At 41.6% G+C, this 18064-nt stretch overlaps 1 protein-coding gene across 3 annotated transcripts; it reads left to right on the top strand.

The window, feature by feature from the left end:
* The first annotated feature begins 1741 nt into the window (after positions 1-1741).
* On the top strand, positions 1742-15414 carry srrm2 (serine/arginine repetitive matrix 2). 3 transcript variants are annotated; one of them, XM_037791721.1, is made up of 14 exons: positions 1742-1974; positions 3550-3801; positions 4523-4618; positions 5096-5281; positions 6394-6477; positions 6565-6630; positions 6713-6745; positions 7988-8098; positions 8294-8432; positions 8595-10744; positions 11002-11691; positions 12016-12090; positions 13496-13603; positions 14902-15414. In XM_037791721.1, the coding sequence occupies exons 2-14, from the start codon at positions 3554-3556 to the stop codon at positions 14954-14956; spliced, it is 4041 nt and encodes a 1346-aa protein (XP_037647649.1). In that variant the 5' UTR covers positions 1742-1974; positions 3550-3553; the 3' UTR covers positions 14957-15414. The 3 variants fall into 3 exon arrangements, with proteins under 3 accessions (XP_037647649.1, XP_037647650.1, XP_037647651.1); XM_037791722.1 differs by having other exon boundaries at positions 13496-13567; XM_037791723.1 differs by lacking the exons at positions 13496-13603; positions 14902-15414 and adding an exon at positions 12210-12378.
* The last annotated feature ends 2650 nt before the right edge of the window (positions 15415-18064 follow it).

The raw sequence follows: 18064 nt of genomic DNA on the forward strand, positions 1-18064 counted from the left end.
ACCTGGAGAAACACTAGAAACCTGCAGCTACTTTATTTATAGATTTCAGTCAACTAATCAACCTTAATGCTGCAGTAGAAATGGAGCAAATATGAATAACAAAGTTATTTTTATCAAACGTTCACTATATCCTGACAGTAGTGCATGAGACAGGTAATCTGAAAAAAATCATGTGCCTCTGTGTCATCCGGTGCTCCTAATGGCATCTGCAAGATTTCACAGACCGGAGGAAAACAACCAACTCAGAGACCAAAACCTCAGCTCAAGTCTCCAAAACTCTAAACACATTTTTCTGCTTTGCACCCAATTTGTAATTCAACATGGCACTTTTTTACAACACACTGCACATGGTTCTCTACATAAGACACAGGAATCTGACATAAAGTCACTTGTTTGTCATTTAAAAACACTACCATTCAAAATGACCCATGGACCAGTTGGCCAGTACACGTGCCACCTGGCCAAACACCTAATGGCTTGATTGTCGACTCATCAATACGGATGTAAGCATTACAAAAAGACCGCAGGTGAGCACCTATTGAGTATTGGAGCGATTGTGGCTCAGAGGTAGACCAGGTCATCCGCCAATCGGAAGGTCGACCGTTCAATCCCCGGCTCACATGTTGAAGTGTCCTTGAGCAAGATACTTACATGCTCCTGAAGATGATCCAGTGCAAGTGAAATGTTTGTGTTTGCATGCATAAATACTTTTCAAACTGTATTAAGAAATCTCATGCACAAATTTATATGCCGGTTTTATCACGCTGAGAATGACATAATCTTGCGGTTGCCTAACATCAGATTTAGCACTACACGGTACCAATCAGAGCTGTGGAGGCACTGGTATAGTTCTTTATACCCAGCCACCATTTGTATGTGGGTCCCATGTGGGTAGTAAATGGGCTGAAAAATGGGCCCTATATGGGACTGCCCACGGGTTCCATAATGGCCCTATGGCAATTGCCCTTGTGGGTTTCATGCAGGAGTACACTGGGTGTTTTATGGGCCCAATCTGGGCAAAATAAACCAACACCCATCTTGGCCCCAGGTTTAAGTTCTATGTGAGAACTACATGGCCAGAAATATGGGTTGTAAGTGGGTTTGTACACAGTTTCCATGTTGGCCCCATGCACTAATTTCCCAATAGTGACCCAACCAGGACCCACACGGGACCTACTTAGTTGATCCAAGTGGGCCCCAGATAAGATGTCCATTTTGGGCCCATACCCACTTGGTACCCTGGGCCAACACTAGGATCAGCATTGATTCATGGAGAGACCTTCGTCTGGTCAGCTAACATTACTGCCAAGCAGGTGAAATATAGAGTGATATTGTGGTTTAAACTGAACTGTGTCGCCTCACTGTTTTGAGCATGCTTGTTCATGTCTATTTAGAGCGAGCAAGCGCGAGCCCGACGCTGACTTTCGTTGACTTACCGGCCACAGGTGTCGCTGTTAACAAGCATTTCTGAAGGTTACAAACAGCCCCTTTAAATCTCAATCTTAGCAATTCATTGGATGGATAAATATTAGACATTATTTTTCAAATGGACTTCTTTTGTCTTGGGGCTTACAGTCTAAGTGATGTATTTAGATCTCCATTTCTTAATGTCTGAGTCTGAAAATAGTCGGATGATGTTGTTTCTGTTTGATCGTTTGAATTGAATAAAGTGGGCGTGTCTGTAAAGGGGAAACTTAACTTTTCCCCCAACACCTGAACGCATCGCAGTTTTAAACGTGCATCCGTGCGTCATGACGTCATCCGGCTCTCGTCTTGTTCCTCCTCCGATGGTTCGGAGCTCACACTAAGCTACCTGAGAGCTAACTAACCTTTAGACACGTTTCTTTATTATCCCACAGTTTTAACGACTCTGTTATTATAAGGTCTGTTTTATTGTCTGATTCAACTGGATATTATTCATCGACAAATCCCTTCCGACACCGTTTTCCTCCCCGCTGTCGGAGGAAACAACTGGTACGTAACAGAAACGTTAGCCTGCTACGTTAGCCTGCTAGCTTAAGACAGAGATTGTTCGCTACGCATAAGTGTGGTTGGGCCTTTTAGAAAACGTGTAGCATTGAATTCACCGTGTTTCTTGTTAAACTAAACATTAACGAAGTGACTTTCAGCCAGGTTAGGCTCACCCAGCGTGTCTTAATGTAGTATTTGATAGTTTATCTTCGCCTTAGTCATCATAAATAAATGTCTTACATTCAGGCGCCTAGCAACAGGCCTGTTCTGGCGCACGTGCTAAATTGCGACAAAACCAATTTTTTTATGGTGAATAATGAAAATAAAGATCTGAATATTAATGCGTATTTAGACTTGACAAGATACAGATCCACTCAATGTTTCATAAGCTTTTTAGTAACTATCAATACGTTGTAACGCTGGTGCCTAAATTGCATTAAACCTAAGTTAGAGAGTGCTATATTGCGACAATCATTTTTGTATAGTGAATAATAAAAATATAATGTATATTTATACTTGGCAGGATACAGATCCACTCAATGTTTCATAAGCTTTTTAGTAACTACGATACGTTGCGAGGAAACCTGTGCCACACTTGCAAAATTAGCTATAACTTAAGTTATTTGTGTTGCAGTGATTTCTGTGTTACTGCTCCTGCTGTTTTATTAAGCCACCCTCATTTAGTGTAGGATTTAAAATGTCTTGTCAATGATCTTGAATCACTATTGGTTACTTTGTCAGCCATCTTAGAATACAAACTCCCTCAGTATTTTAAAATGCTATTATTCTTGATGATCCGTTTATTTTTCTTTGTATTTTGGAGATATGTCTATATAAAGATTTGTGTTACAGTGAACTCTTGGAGATCTTTATGGCTGCAAGTAAGAAAAAAACATAACAAAACCTCCCTTTTATGGACCTTTTCATAGACACTGTCAACCATCTAAGAGTCAAAGATGACTTCCACCCTACTATTACAGAAAGACAAGGGAGAAAAATACTGGATCAGATGAGATTATTACTTACAGGAAACAGACACTAATTAATGCTCATTTTACAACCTTTCTTTATCTTTTGTTTTTAGTTTTTGTTTTCAATACGTTGTAAAGCTGGTGCCTAAATTGCATTAAACCTAAGTTAGAGAGCCAGTCGTCTCTGTTAAATGAGGACTGTCTACCAACTGAATTGAAAATGCAACACAATTAATCCAAATAAATACAGTGCATCTGGTCCTTTTCCTTCAAAAATTGTTACAATTCTAATGCTACAGTGATGTCCATATCAAATCAAATAAACTAAATACTATACACCCTGAAGAAGGCTGTTTATGGCCTACGCATGGGTTGTTACCCAATCTTACATGTACCAGCATTGTTTTCAGCATTTCATCATGAAATAGCCAATTGAATAAAGGCTTTTTATATTTTTTGCCAGAAGAGTGCCTTGGACTCCCCCCCCTTTTTGAACCTTTGTGTACCCCAGCAAAGAGCACCTTCATCACACTGATTTGAACTTCTGAGCACTCTGGACTTGTCCCTTTTTTTTTAAACTAAATACTATTACCTATCTCTATTGCAGAGCCATGTACAATGGGATTGGCCTGACGACTCCGCGGGGCAGCGGCACCAATGGCTATGTACAACGAAACCTGTCGAGCCTGCGGGTCAAACGGCCACGGGATGAGCGCGGCGGCGAGCGGGACGAGAAGGACCGGGAGAGGCTGGAGAGTCAGCTCAACAGGCAGCCCAATGCTGACATCCTGGAGCATCAACGGAAAAGGCAGCTGGAGGTCAAGTGTGCCGAGTTGCAGGACATGATGGAGGAGCAAGGGTAAGACAAATGCTGTATTACATCACGTCTCTGGATTACAAAGGGTTTTGTTGACGTAAATGGAGTTGTAATCACACTTGAAATAAATGAACCATTGCTGCTGGCCTTATACAGGCTATATCCAGGCTGCAAACAGGTTCATAATGTCTTAAACATGGGCCCGCAACTGTCGGCTGTTTTCAATATTGATTAATTGTTTTTCAATAAGTATTTGGTCCTTCAAATGTCAAAAATTGTGACAAATGCCCACCACAAGAACCAGAGCCAAAAAAACAGTAACAAACCGCAAGACAATACATTTATGTGTATGTAAAACTTTGGAAAGCTGCATAATATCCTCATTTTTAAAGCTTTAACTATGAAGTTTTGGGATTTTCTTTCTTTCTTAAATTATTTCAAGGATTAATCTTCTTAAAATAGTCCTCAATTCAGCTTGTTAATGCATCAATTGTTTCAGCACTATTTAAATTGTGTTAACCTTTTCTTTGCAACTGTGTGACAGGTTTCTTTTCATTTAGATGGATTGATTATCATGGCGAAATAAATTTAATGCTGCACTGATCGTACGGAAATGTTGTAGTCTACTGTATAACAAGGACCTACAGTAGAGAGTAGCTTGCTACAGTGGCAGAAAAATAAGAATAGTGGCAAAGTTGTTGCTTTTTATCTTTGCAGTGTTATATAATACATATACAATGCTACTCTCTCTTTGGGTGGCCAGGTATTCAGCTGAGGAAATCGAGGAGAAGGTGAACAGTTTCCGTATGATGCTACAGGAGAAGCAGGAGCCGGCTCCCGCCACCACTGACAGACCAACGTAAGTACAACACAGAAACAGACCGCAAGAATTAATTTGGCTGTAATTATTAAAAAATAAAGACAGGACAAACTGTTTTGACTGCACTACACTGTGGCTGCACTGTAATGCTTTGTTAGTTGTCTTTGGTGCAAACTAATAGGTCAGGATGTAAATGTTTAGAAATTTAAATATTAAAATGTTAAACCCACATACTGTTACAAGTTAAAACAATGACCAATATCACCATTTCATTACGCATTGGCCCCTCACAATGTACTGTTACAACCCGTTTGAATATGTGCTTGAACTATTTTTAATTTCAGAACATAATAAATTTAGAAAACATGAAATGTCATGATTAAACTCTGTAGGCTGAAACAGCAACACAAATGATATCAAATGTTGTGTTGTGCCACATTAAGTACCCAGAGCACCGCATCAGTTCATATTGCACAGTGTCGGTAATACAAAACTGTTTGGTTTGTTTTCTCTCAGGGCGACAGAGACTCATGCTCTGGCTGCAGCCAACCAGCAGAAGAATGACCGTCTTCGTGCTGCTTTTGGTATCGCCAGCGACTATGTGGACGGATCGTCCTTCCACGCCGACCGCAAGGAGAAAGAGAAGGAGAAGAGAGAGCAGGATCGCCTGGAGAGGGAGAGGCTGCAGCAGCAGAAATATACGTGAGTGGCCAGAACACACCCATATCAAATAAATGTCTCTTTTTCATTTCCATCTAGCAAAGTAACAGAGCTGGACAATGTGGCTAAAACTCTCCAGTCTTGGTAGAAAGGGAATACAAAACACGAAGCTAACATTTAATATACATTGAAAAAGAGCTTTGCGCACAGCTACAGGTGCGGGTAACTGCAGGATGAACATGTCGTCAGAAGAAATAAACAAGTATTGGTGGTAGTGACAGCACACTCACAGTCACACTCAACCATAAAAATATGAGAGATAAGTGCAGCGAGTTTGGCTCAGTGCTTCAACTTTCTTATCTAACCCAATTCAGTTATCTCAAGTCTTTCACTTATTATTTTTTGAAAAGCATTTTGCATGATTGAGTTAGCAGGGCCTGTTACAGTACTTTTAAGTGATGTAATCCATTCTTAGATCACACAGACTTTTTATGCAATTCCAAGACTGTATAGCAACCCCAGTATGCAAAAATAACACATTCATACTTCATGCAAAAAACTGCATGGTTTTTGCCAAAAACTGCATGTGATTATCATAAAGTGGGCATGTCTGTAAAGGGGAGACTCGTGGGTACCCATAGAACCCATTTTCATTCAGATATCTTGAGGTCAGAGGTCAAGGGACCCCCTTTGAAAATGGCCATGCCAGTTTTTCCCTAGCCAGAACTTAGCTTAGCCTAACTTCCAGGCAAGCTAGCATGACATGGTTGATACCAATCGATGCCTTAGGTCATATACTTTCATATGATATCAGTATTTTCACTCTGGCTGTAAAAGCTGTTACAATCTCTTAAAGAAGGTAATGTCGGCAGGGATCACTGGCAATTCCACATGTCTCAGAGGGTTAATATAAAAACAAACTGCAGTCTCTGAAGAACGCACAGTGTTGCCAAGAAGTCAGCTGATAGAGTAAAGTTTATGCTGCGTATCTGTCTAAAGTGCACATGTTTTTTAAGACATTGTAATACTTGTTGCATTCTTTGTCAATCACAAAACCCCAGTTATTATGGTCACTTACTACAGTGTAATATCTTCACTCATCACCCCAGTTATTTCTGTCCCTGACTCGACATCTGTTGCCTTTGCTCTCTCAGGTTGGTGGAAGATTCAGACAATTCCGATTCTCCTCCCAAGAAGCGCAGTCGGAAGAAGAAAAAGAAAAACAAGAACAGAGACAGGTGAGAAAAATTAACTTGATAAGAACAGAAAAGGTCCTGACAATGAAGAAAAATGTATTACAGTTTCTTTGTTCCCTCTGTCAACAGCTCAGAGAGTCCCCCCCCATCTCCTCGCCAAGAAAAGAAGAAATCCAAAAAGAAGAAAAAGAAACGGTATTCCGTCACTGGATTCTTATCTCACAATTAATTATTTCACGAGGGATCTTGATTATTGACTGGAAATTTTGTGTTTCAGTGAGGCGTCAGAAGATGAGGAAGAAGAAGACAGGTAGGTGTTTTTAAATCAGATTGTATTCATCATACCTGTCTTTCCTCATAAGCCAGCAACAGAGCATTGTTTCTTTGTTTTTGTCCTGGCACAGTTCATACAAACATTTTACTGGAAAGAGACTTTGAGAGTTTTGGTTGTTGGTCTGGAAGCTGTAGCTCCAAAACTGCTTTTATAAAAGTTAAATCTGTTTCTTAAATATTGTATTTATTGAACATTGTAGTATAGTGAGACATGCCCACCCCGGTTAGCAGGACAGGATGTAAATTCCCTGGAAGCAGTGCAGTTGCCGCTAAGATGTATCACCTCTGAGAACGAGAGTAAAAGTTCATTATACGAGAGCCTTGTGTTAAGAGTCTATTTCCATCACACTCCAGCAATACTGGCAGGACCACACTACAACTATGGTTTCCAGGCATAGACGAAATGGTGGAAAAGATGATACAACACGGCATCCCATGTCAAGCAGTGACCATTCAGAACCACAGAGAGCCACTCAAGATGTCTGAAGATATATGTCTTACATTCTGTATTTACTTTGGGGCAGAAATAGGTTTGCAGCTTCTCAACGGCCATATCAGTCGTTTTTGTCTCCTGTATTTAGCAGTGTATCAAATGTGTCATACACATCCGGTCCTGCATAGTGTATTAATAGTGCTCTTTTTTGCACATCATCCCTAATATCCAAGGCCACAAGGAAGTTGGTGAACCATTTAATCCATTTCTTTCACCTCGAGCCTACGGGGGTGGGTTCAGTGTGCACATCGAATTGTGGGAAGTATGGCAGACCGGCCATAGAGCCTGATGTCTTTGATTTGCCTCGTGCGTCTTGTAAACTGGGTGGCTAGCTTGCTAGGCTTCTTATTAGCTAGCGTAGTCCGCTTACCACGTTGGTGCGGTTTCCTCATCGTCAGTTGTAGTGTGGTCCTGCCAGTATTGCTGGAGTGTGTTGGAATTAAACTCTTGACACAAGGATCTCGTATAATGAACCTCGTTCTCAAAGGTGATACATCTTAGCGGCAACTGCACTGCACCCAGGGTATTTACATCCTGTCCTGCTAGGCGGGGTGGGCATGTCTCACTATACTACAATGTCAAATAAATACAATATTCAAGAAACAGATTTAACTTTTATAAAAGCAGTTTTGGAGCACCAAACCTGCTTTTGTTATACATTTAGAACAAATATACTGAATATTTGGGATTATGTGTAAATTTCTGTCCCCTCTGACCCACTCAAAGTTCCTCAGATGAGAAGCAGAAGGAGTCAAAGAAGAAGAAAAAGCAGAGTGAAAGTCCTCCAAAAGCAAAGGCAGTGCGACACAGGAGTGTCTCCTCCAGCTCTGCTCACAGGTATGACATGATATAATAAAAATAATTTTGTCTGGCACAGCTATAAAACCATTTGACATTAGATATTTTTGGATGACACTTCAGAATAGTTTAAACACTCTTTATATGTGTATATTGGCTAAAACCTGATGGAAATCCATCTGCCAGACAGGGACGTCTCAGTATATGCATCTATTTTTTCTCTAATTTCAACAGCCAGTCTCCAGCTCCAGTGAGATCACGTCAACAGGACCAAACTGTAAGAAAAGCTGATGAAGGTAGAAAGGGGAGATCGCCAGACAGGAGGAGGCGGGGCTACGGAGAACACAGCCCACATCATCAGGGAGGCGAAGGGGTAAGGTGGAAGCTGGACTTAGCACTTAGAAACCTTCGGTTGGATATGTTTCTTTTGCTCATAGTATCCCAAATAAAATTTAAACAGATTCATTATATCATGTATCTATCATGAACTTTAAATTGTGTGTAAAATGACACCAACAAATCTTTCCTCATCTAGAAGAGGCCCAATCTTGAGAGAGAAAAAGAGCGGCCGAGTGAGATGGAGAAGACCTCCTCCAAGAAGAGACACGACTCTTCATCCCCTTCTCCACCTCCACAGACAGAAAAAAGCAGGGAGAGGGAGAAAGGGAGGCGTTCCAGAAGCAGAGAGATTGAGAAAAAGAGGCATTCCAGGAGCATAGAAAAGGAGAGGGAAAGAGGAAGGAGCCCCAGAAACCGAGAGATGGAGAAGGGAAGGCGATCAAGGAGCAGAGAAAACGAGAGGGAGAGAGGGAGGCGCTCCAGAAGCAGAGATGTGGAGAGAGGGAGGCGCTCAAGGAGCAGAGATGTGGAGAAAGGGAAGCATTCAAGAAGCGGTGACGTGGACAAAGGGAGGCGTTCAAGGAGCAGAGATGTGGAGAAAGGGAGGCGTTCAAGGAGCAGAGATGTGGAGAAAGGGAGGTGCTCAAGGAGCAGAGATGTGGAGAGAGGGAGGCGTTCAAGAAGCAGAAACATGGAGAAAGGGAGGCGTTCAAGGAGCAGGGACATGGAGAAAAACAGCATTTCAAAAAGCAAAGATGTGGAAAAAGGAAGGCGTTCAAGAAGCAGAGAAAAGAGGGATAAAGGAAAGGAGATTGTTCCTCAGAGGACCAGACATGACTCGTCCTCATCTCGTTCTCGTTCTCCTTCTCCTCCACCTCCACCTCCACCTCCACCTCCACCTCCACCCAAACAGGAGACTAGGAGGGAAAGGAGCAGAGATGCCGAGAGAGAAAAGGACAGGAATAAACAGCAAAAAAAGAGTAGACATGACTCCTCATCCCCCTCACCTCCCCCTGAGAAGGAGAGGGCTAGGAAGGAGAGGAGCGAAGAGAGGGAGCGCAGAACTGAGAGAGATCTGCACTCGAGGGCGCCAAATGAAAGGGACAGCAGGAGAGACACTGGTAAGAGACAGGAGAGAGAGGCGTCTCCTTTCCAACAGAAAAATGACAGGAGAAGGGATGGAGGACACCTGTCCCGCAATTCCCCATTACCCGCTTCTCGCTCACCTGTCGCCAATGGGCGCCAAAGAGAACGGGAAGATGAGAGGAGAGGAGAAAAAGACAGGGAGAGGGACATGCATCTGAACAAGCAGAGGGAACAAGACAGAGAGCAAGGTCAAGAAGGCGGCAGAAAGAGAGATGAGGCTGTCCGATCGACTGCAGAAAGTAGACGAGATGGATCGAGACCTGCGGAGAAAGGCAGGAGCGAAAGACCAGAGAAGATGAGAAGCCCTCCGAGGAAGGAGAAGCGTGATGACAAGGAGAAACAGGCTGTGAAAAAAAGAGAGAGCAGCAGTAGTAGTAGTAGTGGTAGCAGCAGTAGCAGCAGCGGTAGTGACAGTGATAGCTCCTCATCTTCCTCTTCATCTTCCTCTTCCTCATCATCCTCATCCTCTGAAGATGGGGGCAAAGCGAAGAAGGCTGTGTCAACAGGGAAGGAAAAAAGTAGTCCTTTGAAAAGTGCACCATCTGCTATTGGAGCTGCAGTTCAAAGGTATTTAGCCAACGGCAAAAAGGAAAGCCCCGTCTCAGCGTCTGAGGGCGACGGGCCTCGGAGAGCCCAGAAGGAGAGAGAAGGTGCAGGAGACAAACGTGAGAGGGAAAGAGCTTCCCACAGAACTCCTGCAGAGAGTTACCCGTCCCGGAAAAAAGGTCAGGAGCGATATAGCCCCACACAGATGGACAGCCCCAGTCCACCTCCTTCCCCATCCAACAAAGGGGATGCAAGCAGAGGCAGCAACAGGTACTCTCCCTCTGAGGCCGAAGCAGAGAAAACAAGGGTGGAGGTGAAAGTTGGTGAAAGGGAGAGAGGGAGGGAGACGGACGCAGCAAGGAAGCCTTCGAGGTCCAGCCCCTCAGCCAGGAGGTCACGCTCTCCACCCCAGAAAACCTCCATCATCTCTCCAGCACGTCGCACTCCACCAAGGCAGTATCAGGAACCCTCGTCCCGATCCTGGAGAGCTTCTCCTCCGGCCTGGTCAGACCGGGAGAGGCAGAGGGAGAGAGAGAGAGAAAAGGAGAGGGAGAAGGACAGAGAACGTGAGCGGGTTGCCAGGAGGAGCAGGTCCAGAAGCCCAAGAAGGCGCAGCAGGTCCAGAAGTCCAAGGAGGCGAAGCCCCCCCGGCAGGTAAAATGAAAACCTTCATGTACATATTAGGGATGTGAAGGTGAGGAGATTTTCCCACCAGTTAATAAACTTGTGACAACCCCAGTGTTACCGATTACACCGGACATTTTACAAGAAAAGATGACGGTCAATATGTGTAGCGCGATTATTTTGATCTTTAACGTCGGGTGGCTGTGTGCCTGGCCTCTCCGGTAGAGCTTTTCTACCTCTGACATTCTCAATCAAAATCAACCGTCTTTTGTATTTTCCTCCTCCAGGTCTCGTCGCTCTCCCTCTCCACAGCGGCTGAGGAGGAGCAGTCACTCCCTCTCCAGAGAAAGAGTAAGAGAGCGAGAACATGAGAGGATCCGGCAGAGGGAGGTACAACAAGAGAGAGAGAGGGTAAAGGAGCCTCTCCCCCCAAAAGACGTTCCACAACCCCACAGGTCCTCTTCCTCATCATCTTCCTCCAGCTCCTCCTCTTCCTCTTCATCCTCGCCTTCACCACAGCGAGACAAGAAAGACACAAAGGCACTAACAGACAAAGACAAAACAACGGAGCGAGAGGTCGATAAGAGAGAGGAAGGAGAGCAGAAAAGTCATTCCTCTTCTTCACAATGCCCCTCCGGAGACTCATCCCATGCCCCAACCTCAGGTAGGAGAGGCTCCCAGTCAGACTCCAGGCGCTCTGATGTGCCCTCCAGAAGGTCTCCTGCTGCCAGCCAACCAGAAACCAAACAGTTGTCACAAGGTCAGAGCAGGAAGCGGTCACCAGTGACGACCCCTCAACCGCCAGACCAAACAGTCAGAAGTGAGAGCGCTGTAAACGGGAAGGAGGCAAGTGCAAACACGAAAGCCAACAAGAGCAGCAGCTCCGGCTCCTCCTCCTCGTCCTCATCCTCCTCTTCTTCCTCCTCTTCATCATCCTCTTCAGACAGCTCAGACTCTGAAGTGGAGCAAGGAAAAGGGTAAGCAGGGGATGGGAAAGTTGAGCTGTGTGAGATTAACGAACAATAAAACAATTGTTTTACTGACTACAGCAGTGCAAACTTATCACATTTTGGTGAAAATCTCCGGGGGGGTTTTTGTAGGTCATTTGGGTGATTCTTGTAGATCTGATATATCCTTGTGCTAAATCGACTGTAAATCCACTTTTTAAAGCTGATATTTAAAAAAAGAATCTGCATCTTTGTCACCTTTCTGCCCTGATGACTTTGCACCCCTGCAATTAATCATAAATGACTTGCTAGTTATTAATAATTACCCTTGTTACTATGTTTTCTTTTCAACAGGAAGACAGACAAAGCTCAAAGCTCTCCTTCCTCATCCTCCTCATCGGAGAATGGAAAAGAAACTAAGAAAAAGAGGTAAGAAGAGAAGGAGTGAAAAGCATTACTTTACAGAACATTTCTGGTTTGCTGAGAGCTGCTGTACATGGGAATAGTACTTTCTGCTACTGAATTTCTCCCGATGCGACTGTCAACAGGGCTGACTGTTCTCAGTGAGGGGTCTGCGGCGATGTCAGCAACCCACCCGTCTTGAAACACGGATCCCATCTCGTTTACCGTGCTTTGTCGGCGAGACTTTTTTGCCGTGTCATCATCATTCATATCCGCACAACCATTGTGTTTACGATTAAATTGTTTACTAGAGCACAACGTTCTTCACAGATCTAGCCTCTTAAAGCTTCAGTAGGCAGTATATTTTTGGCATCATTGGGCAAAAATTCCATAATAACCTTTCAGCAGATTGTAATGAAAATCTAGCCCGTGACGGGAGACTTTGACCAATCACAGGTCATTTCAGGGAGAGCGTTCCTATTGAGCGTTCCTATTGGCTGTGCTCTGGCTGGTGGTCAGTGCTCGGTATTTCCTCAACTGTTCTTAACAAGGCTTCCGGGTCACAACTTTCTCATTTTATATCTAAACAGTACACTACAAGATGTTTCTGAAAACATTTGAGGCGAGAAATAGCCATTACAGTAACAGAATATTGATTCATATTTGATCAGCGCTGCCTAGTTTGACCATTTGATTGGAGTTTGCGAGTGATTGACAGCCGGCTCATAGATGGAAGCTGGACAGCAGACTCCAGCTTGGCTCTGATTGGTTGTTTTCCTCCGGTCTGTGAAATCTTACAGATGCCATTAGGAGCACCAGAAGACAGAGGCACATGATTTTTTCAGATTACCTGTCTCATGCACTACTGTCTAGATATAGTGACCGTTTGATAAAAAATACTTTTTTAATATACATATTTGCTCCATTTCTACCAACTGCTGCTTTAACTTTGCTTTCAAAGTGCACCAGATTGACGCTTTTAACTTTAAAATGTACAGAATTTTCGTGCCACTCTAGTTCTCGTGTTTCCTTTCTGAATCCCTTAACATCAAACTACATAATGACTGGATGGAAGCATAGTTTTGAAATGCTCAAGGAATAATCATATTTATGCCTCAGCCTACAGCTGTGGCTGGAGGCATTATTTTTTGGGGTTGTCTGTCCGTCCGTCCCATTCTTGTGAACGCGATATCTCAGGAACTCCTTGAGGGTATTTTTTTTTTTCAGGCCGTATTGATCGGCCATGAATCAGCAGCGTTTACCTTTTCATGCTGCGTTTTACGGATGCCTCCATGACAAGGTGAAAATACTGATTGTTCAAAATTGAAAAACAATCATCTTTTATTTGATATTTTAGTGCTGCACCAAACTAGAGTTCTCCAGCAGTGTTTTGTCTTTGAGACTTTGATTGACAGTTGTGTTTTCCTCACAGCCCTGCCATGCCTCGGAGGGTGCCGGCTGATTCACTGAGAGATTCACGCTCCCTCAGTTATTCTCCTCCAAGGTACATGAGAGCAGCGCCGCCCTCGCCGAGCCGCAGGTCTGTAGCCACTGCGTGGCATTTAAACTGCGTTAAAGAGCGTGACAACAGCTTTAACTACTCTTGTGCAAATGATGGTGTTAAACGAGAGGGTGTCAAACTGTTTTGATGGACCTTTGTCACTAGTAGCGTTCTGATCAAAGTTTTGTTGGGGTTTATCCTCATATGGCAACAATGTACACATGAGAATGTAAGGCCTTGTTTACAGGTATTTTTAAAAACGGATATTTCCTCTACGTTTTGGCCTCTCGTCCACACGCAAACAGAGTTTTGGGTCACAAAACGGATATTTTTTAAAACGTCTTCTAGCGTTTAGGAAACTGTGACGTCCTCTCCTCATTTTGTGCATCCCAATTGTTGCTTTGTGTAATGAGCATGCGCCAGAAACAATAACAAAGATGGCGGACTACCGGCTTTTTTATGTTTTGTCAGCACTGCTTTGACTAAATACTACTTTACATTTAAACAATATTACAGTCACAGGAGGCCACAGCAGGAAACGCATTAAACAGGTCGAGGCCAAATGGTGATTGAATGTGCTTTTGAGCGATTGAGGGCGAGGTTTGGAGCACTCAGAAGGGCTATGGACATAAACCTGAATGACCTCCCTTTCCTCATTTATCATGTAAAGAGACAGTTGATGACAGCTGCATGATGACAGGAATCCCAGCGGACAGGAATCAAAGCGCCTTGACCCTTAACTTCTGATCTCACTCTTGATGACATGCAAATATTACGGCGTTTTGCGTTCAAGTGTGGACAGATATCTTGTAAAACGGTTGTGTAGACATCTGTTTTTTTTAAACTGGGGTAAATATCCATTATTAAAAATATTGTATACTTGTAGACGGGGCCTAAAACTGTACTTAAATCAGACTTGCTTCTAGTTTAGTATTCAGAATATGGCAACTCCTGAGGGCCTAACAATATAGTAACAATTCTTGTCATATGTTTCAATACAAAAAGAAACCAAAATGAATAGAAGGTAAAACCCATGCCGTTATCATATTGCTATATAGTCCTATTTTCTAGCTATTCAGTCAGATACTTACGTGCATGTTAACGTACTGTCTCTCCAGGGTATTTAATTTGACACTAGATGAAGAACAAATTCAATATGCAAAGCTTGTGACTTGAACAGCTTCCCTTTTACGTACATCTACTACAGATGTTGGATACCTCCATTCAAATGTGCCATTTTTTTAAATGAATACAGTGACCCAGTGACAAAGTGATGCTGGTGCACCCTGACTCTTTAATAAATAGTGATTTACTTTCCTCTCTTTCCTTCCCGCTAGGAGTGGCAGCAGGCAGTCACCGAGCCGCTCGTCAAGCAGCAGACGAAGGAAATGAGCCGACGACTTCGCTTCACTACTTCTTCTGTGTTTCTCTGTTCACCTCCGGCTGGTTTGAACTGGACATGTAACATGGACTTCACAGCCAGCGGTCTGTAAATAAACCTCTCTGAATGTCAGAGGACTCGTTTTGGTTGTGAGCCACCACACAGTAATCAACATGTTTGTTTTTTAAGCAGCGATGACCCGAGGCTGGCTTGTACATTTCTTTATATGAGCGGAATAAGAAACGTACACATTCTCACACACGCAAACACAGTTAAGTAAAACGTAACTCTTAACAATGTTCCTCTGTACTTGTACTGTTTGTTGTGTTATACCTGTAGATATGAGCTGTCTGTATTTTGATTATCATGTAACAGATTCAACTTTCCATTTAATGTGAGCAGAAACTGAAATGTGGTTCTTTTTTTTTTTTTTTGTTGAAAATGGTTAATAAAAGGCAATTGTACATTTTATTTGTGTGGAAATTGTCCATTTGGTTGTTGTGGGACATCAAACTTAAAGGATAGGTTTGGTGATATTTTCCTTCTTATCAACAAATCCAATGAAAAGACCCAAGCCAACACTGAATGTATCTACTAACAAGTATTGTGTGTGTGTGTATATCACAGCCTGATATCTCTTCTTCCTCTGATCCATAGAGCTCAATTAAAAACACATCAATGAGCCTCACTGTGTCACCGGGTTGACATGTTCTTCATCACCATGAACACACACACTGTAGTTTAATTTAGCTTAATTGCACATACACCGTCCTGCTACCACTAATACTCACTAAAGCATCACGTGGATTAATACACCGCTGAAAATAGTCCCCAACAAATACATTATTTCCTCCTAAAAACTACAGTGACCAACAGTTTTAGGAAGCCTCTTTTAAACATGAAACTATATTACTTAGCCTTTTTTTAAAAATGAAATTATATATTTGTGTTTTTAAATATTTACGTCTTCAGAAGGTTGAGAAGGACAACACATTGTTGGTTTTGGTCTTTTTGGGAGTTGTGTGCATCAACAAAAATGTAGAATATCGCAACCCCTTATCCTTCAACATCTTCAACTCTGTAGGACCCATCAGTACAAACTAAAGTAGTGTGAATGAATTCAGTTTAAACCCAAAGAACCTGATTTGAAACTATAAATGTAAGTGGAATATTGTCATATGTTTGGATGGAGTGCTGCAGTCATAAAAAGGCACCTTAGGTTTTAATATTTCTCAGTATAAAAAATATATAGTTTAAATAAAATGCTAGTGGGATACATTTTTTTAATGAGTTAATGTGAAAATCAAGTTTAAAGAGGTTGCTCCAACTGAATTGTGTGTATACAGTATAATTTGATATATACAGTAAGGCACATTTTTGTATTCTAATACAGCAGTTCACTCACCTTTGAATTATGATAGTTAATGTTTTTTTCTTTTTAAAACTTGTCCAAGCTTTCTGTGTGTGGGGGTGAAACAGGCTGTGGACGGAAATATTACTCAATGTTAACTGTGACCGGACACTGGTTTTGGCAGCTGTTGCAAATGTTGAAACTGGGATGGTGACATCAGTGTTTTGTGTGTCCTTACTGCTAGTTTCAGTTCACACAAATCTCAGATAATAGCAATTCAGCACTATATTTTTGCGTTTTTGGTTAAAGCTCAAGCAGTGTTGTAACAGTGATGTAAGTGGAGTGACCTGAATGTTTTGGCACCTTTTGGTGGAAATGACCTAATTAGAAAATTCTTTGGATCTTGTTCACTAATTTGTCAGAGTTGATGTTTGCACTTACTGTCTGCGTTTAACATGGGATAGGCTCAATCAGCCCTTTATGATTCATCTGGGTCTAGAAATGCTGACAGTGGTAGCTCAGATGAGATATAATTTAAAAGCACTGCAGGGACAAAAGAAATCCCATCGAAGTTGTGGACACTAAGAATTACTTGATTAACCACATTTGTTTCCTATAAGTTGTGTACCCTGTTCAGTGTTCCTTTTTGTTTTAGTTATCCTTTATTTTTGTGTAACCTACGACGGAGTATAAGGGCCACATTGAGGGGGAAAAAATCAGAGATTTCGAGAATAAATATGACGAGAATAAAGTCATAACTTTAAAAGAAAAAAAGTCGTAAAATTATGAGAATAAAGTCTTAACTTTATGAGAAAAAAAATCGTAATTTTAAGAGAAAAAAGTCATAACTTTACGAGAAAAAAAAGGTTTAGGTGTTATTTTAGAGGGGAAATAGAGTAGTGTGCCGCCTGTGTGAAAATGAGGAACGTGGAGGATCTTGTGAAGTTGTACTTTAGTTTAGGTTTCACAAATAAGGAAATACTTCATCTATTGGCACATCAGCACCACATCATCATCAGTATCAGGACCTTGAAAAGATTGTGCAAGAAACTGCGTTGTCCTCTCGCCCGGTTTGTTGGTTGCTGGTAATGTGTTTTCCTATTATTACGACTTTTTTCTCGTAAGTTATGACTTTATTCTCGTAATATTACGACTTTTTTTCTCCTAAATTTATGACTTTATTATCGTAATATTACGACTTTTTTCTCGTAAAGTTACGACTTTATTATTGTAATTTTACAACTTTTTTATCGTAAAGTTACAACTTTATTATCGTAATATTAAGACTTTTTTTCTCCTAAATTTATGACTTTATTCTCGTAATATTATGATTTTTTTTTCTCGTAAAGTTATGATTTTATACTCGACATTTTACGTTTTTTTTTCTCGTAATTTTACGATTTTTTTTCTTGTAAAGTTAAGACTTTATTATCGTAATATTACGACTTTTTTTCTCCTAAATTAATGACTTTATTCTCGTAATATTATGACTTTTTTTCTCGTAAAGTTATGATTTTATACTCGATATTGTACGATTTTTTTTCTCATAATTTTACGATTTTTTTTCTTGTAAAGTTAAGACTTTATTATCGTAGTATTACGACTTTTTTTTCTCCTAAATTTATGACTTTATCCTCGTAATATTACGACTTTTTTTCTCCTAAATTTATGACTTTATTCTCGTAATATTATGACTTTTTTTCTCGTAAAGTTATGATTTTATACTCGATATTTTACGATTTTTTTTCTCATAATTTTACGATTTTTT

The sequence above is a fragment of the Sebastes umbrosus genome, chromosome 14 (assembly GCF_015220745.1).
Source record: "Sebastes umbrosus isolate fSebUmb1 chromosome 14, fSebUmb1.pri, whole genome shotgun sequence".
In the NCBI taxonomy this organism is placed as follows: domain Eukaryota; kingdom Metazoa; phylum Chordata; class Actinopteri; order Perciformes; family Sebastidae; genus Sebastes; species Sebastes umbrosus.

Coding starts and splice junctions, on each gene's coding strand:
- srrm2 (XM_037791721.1), top strand. CDS start 3,554: ATGTACAATGGGATTGGCCTGACGACTCCGCGGGGCAGCGGCACCAAT. Junction 5,282..6,393: donor CTGCAGCAGCAGAAATATAC/GTGAGTGGCCAG, acceptor TTGCTCTCTCAG/GTTGGTGGAAGATTCAGACA. Junction 11,692..12,015: donor GAAGTGGAGCAAGGAAAAGG/GTAAGCAGGGGA, acceptor TCTTTTCAACAG/GAAGACAGACAAAGCTCAAA.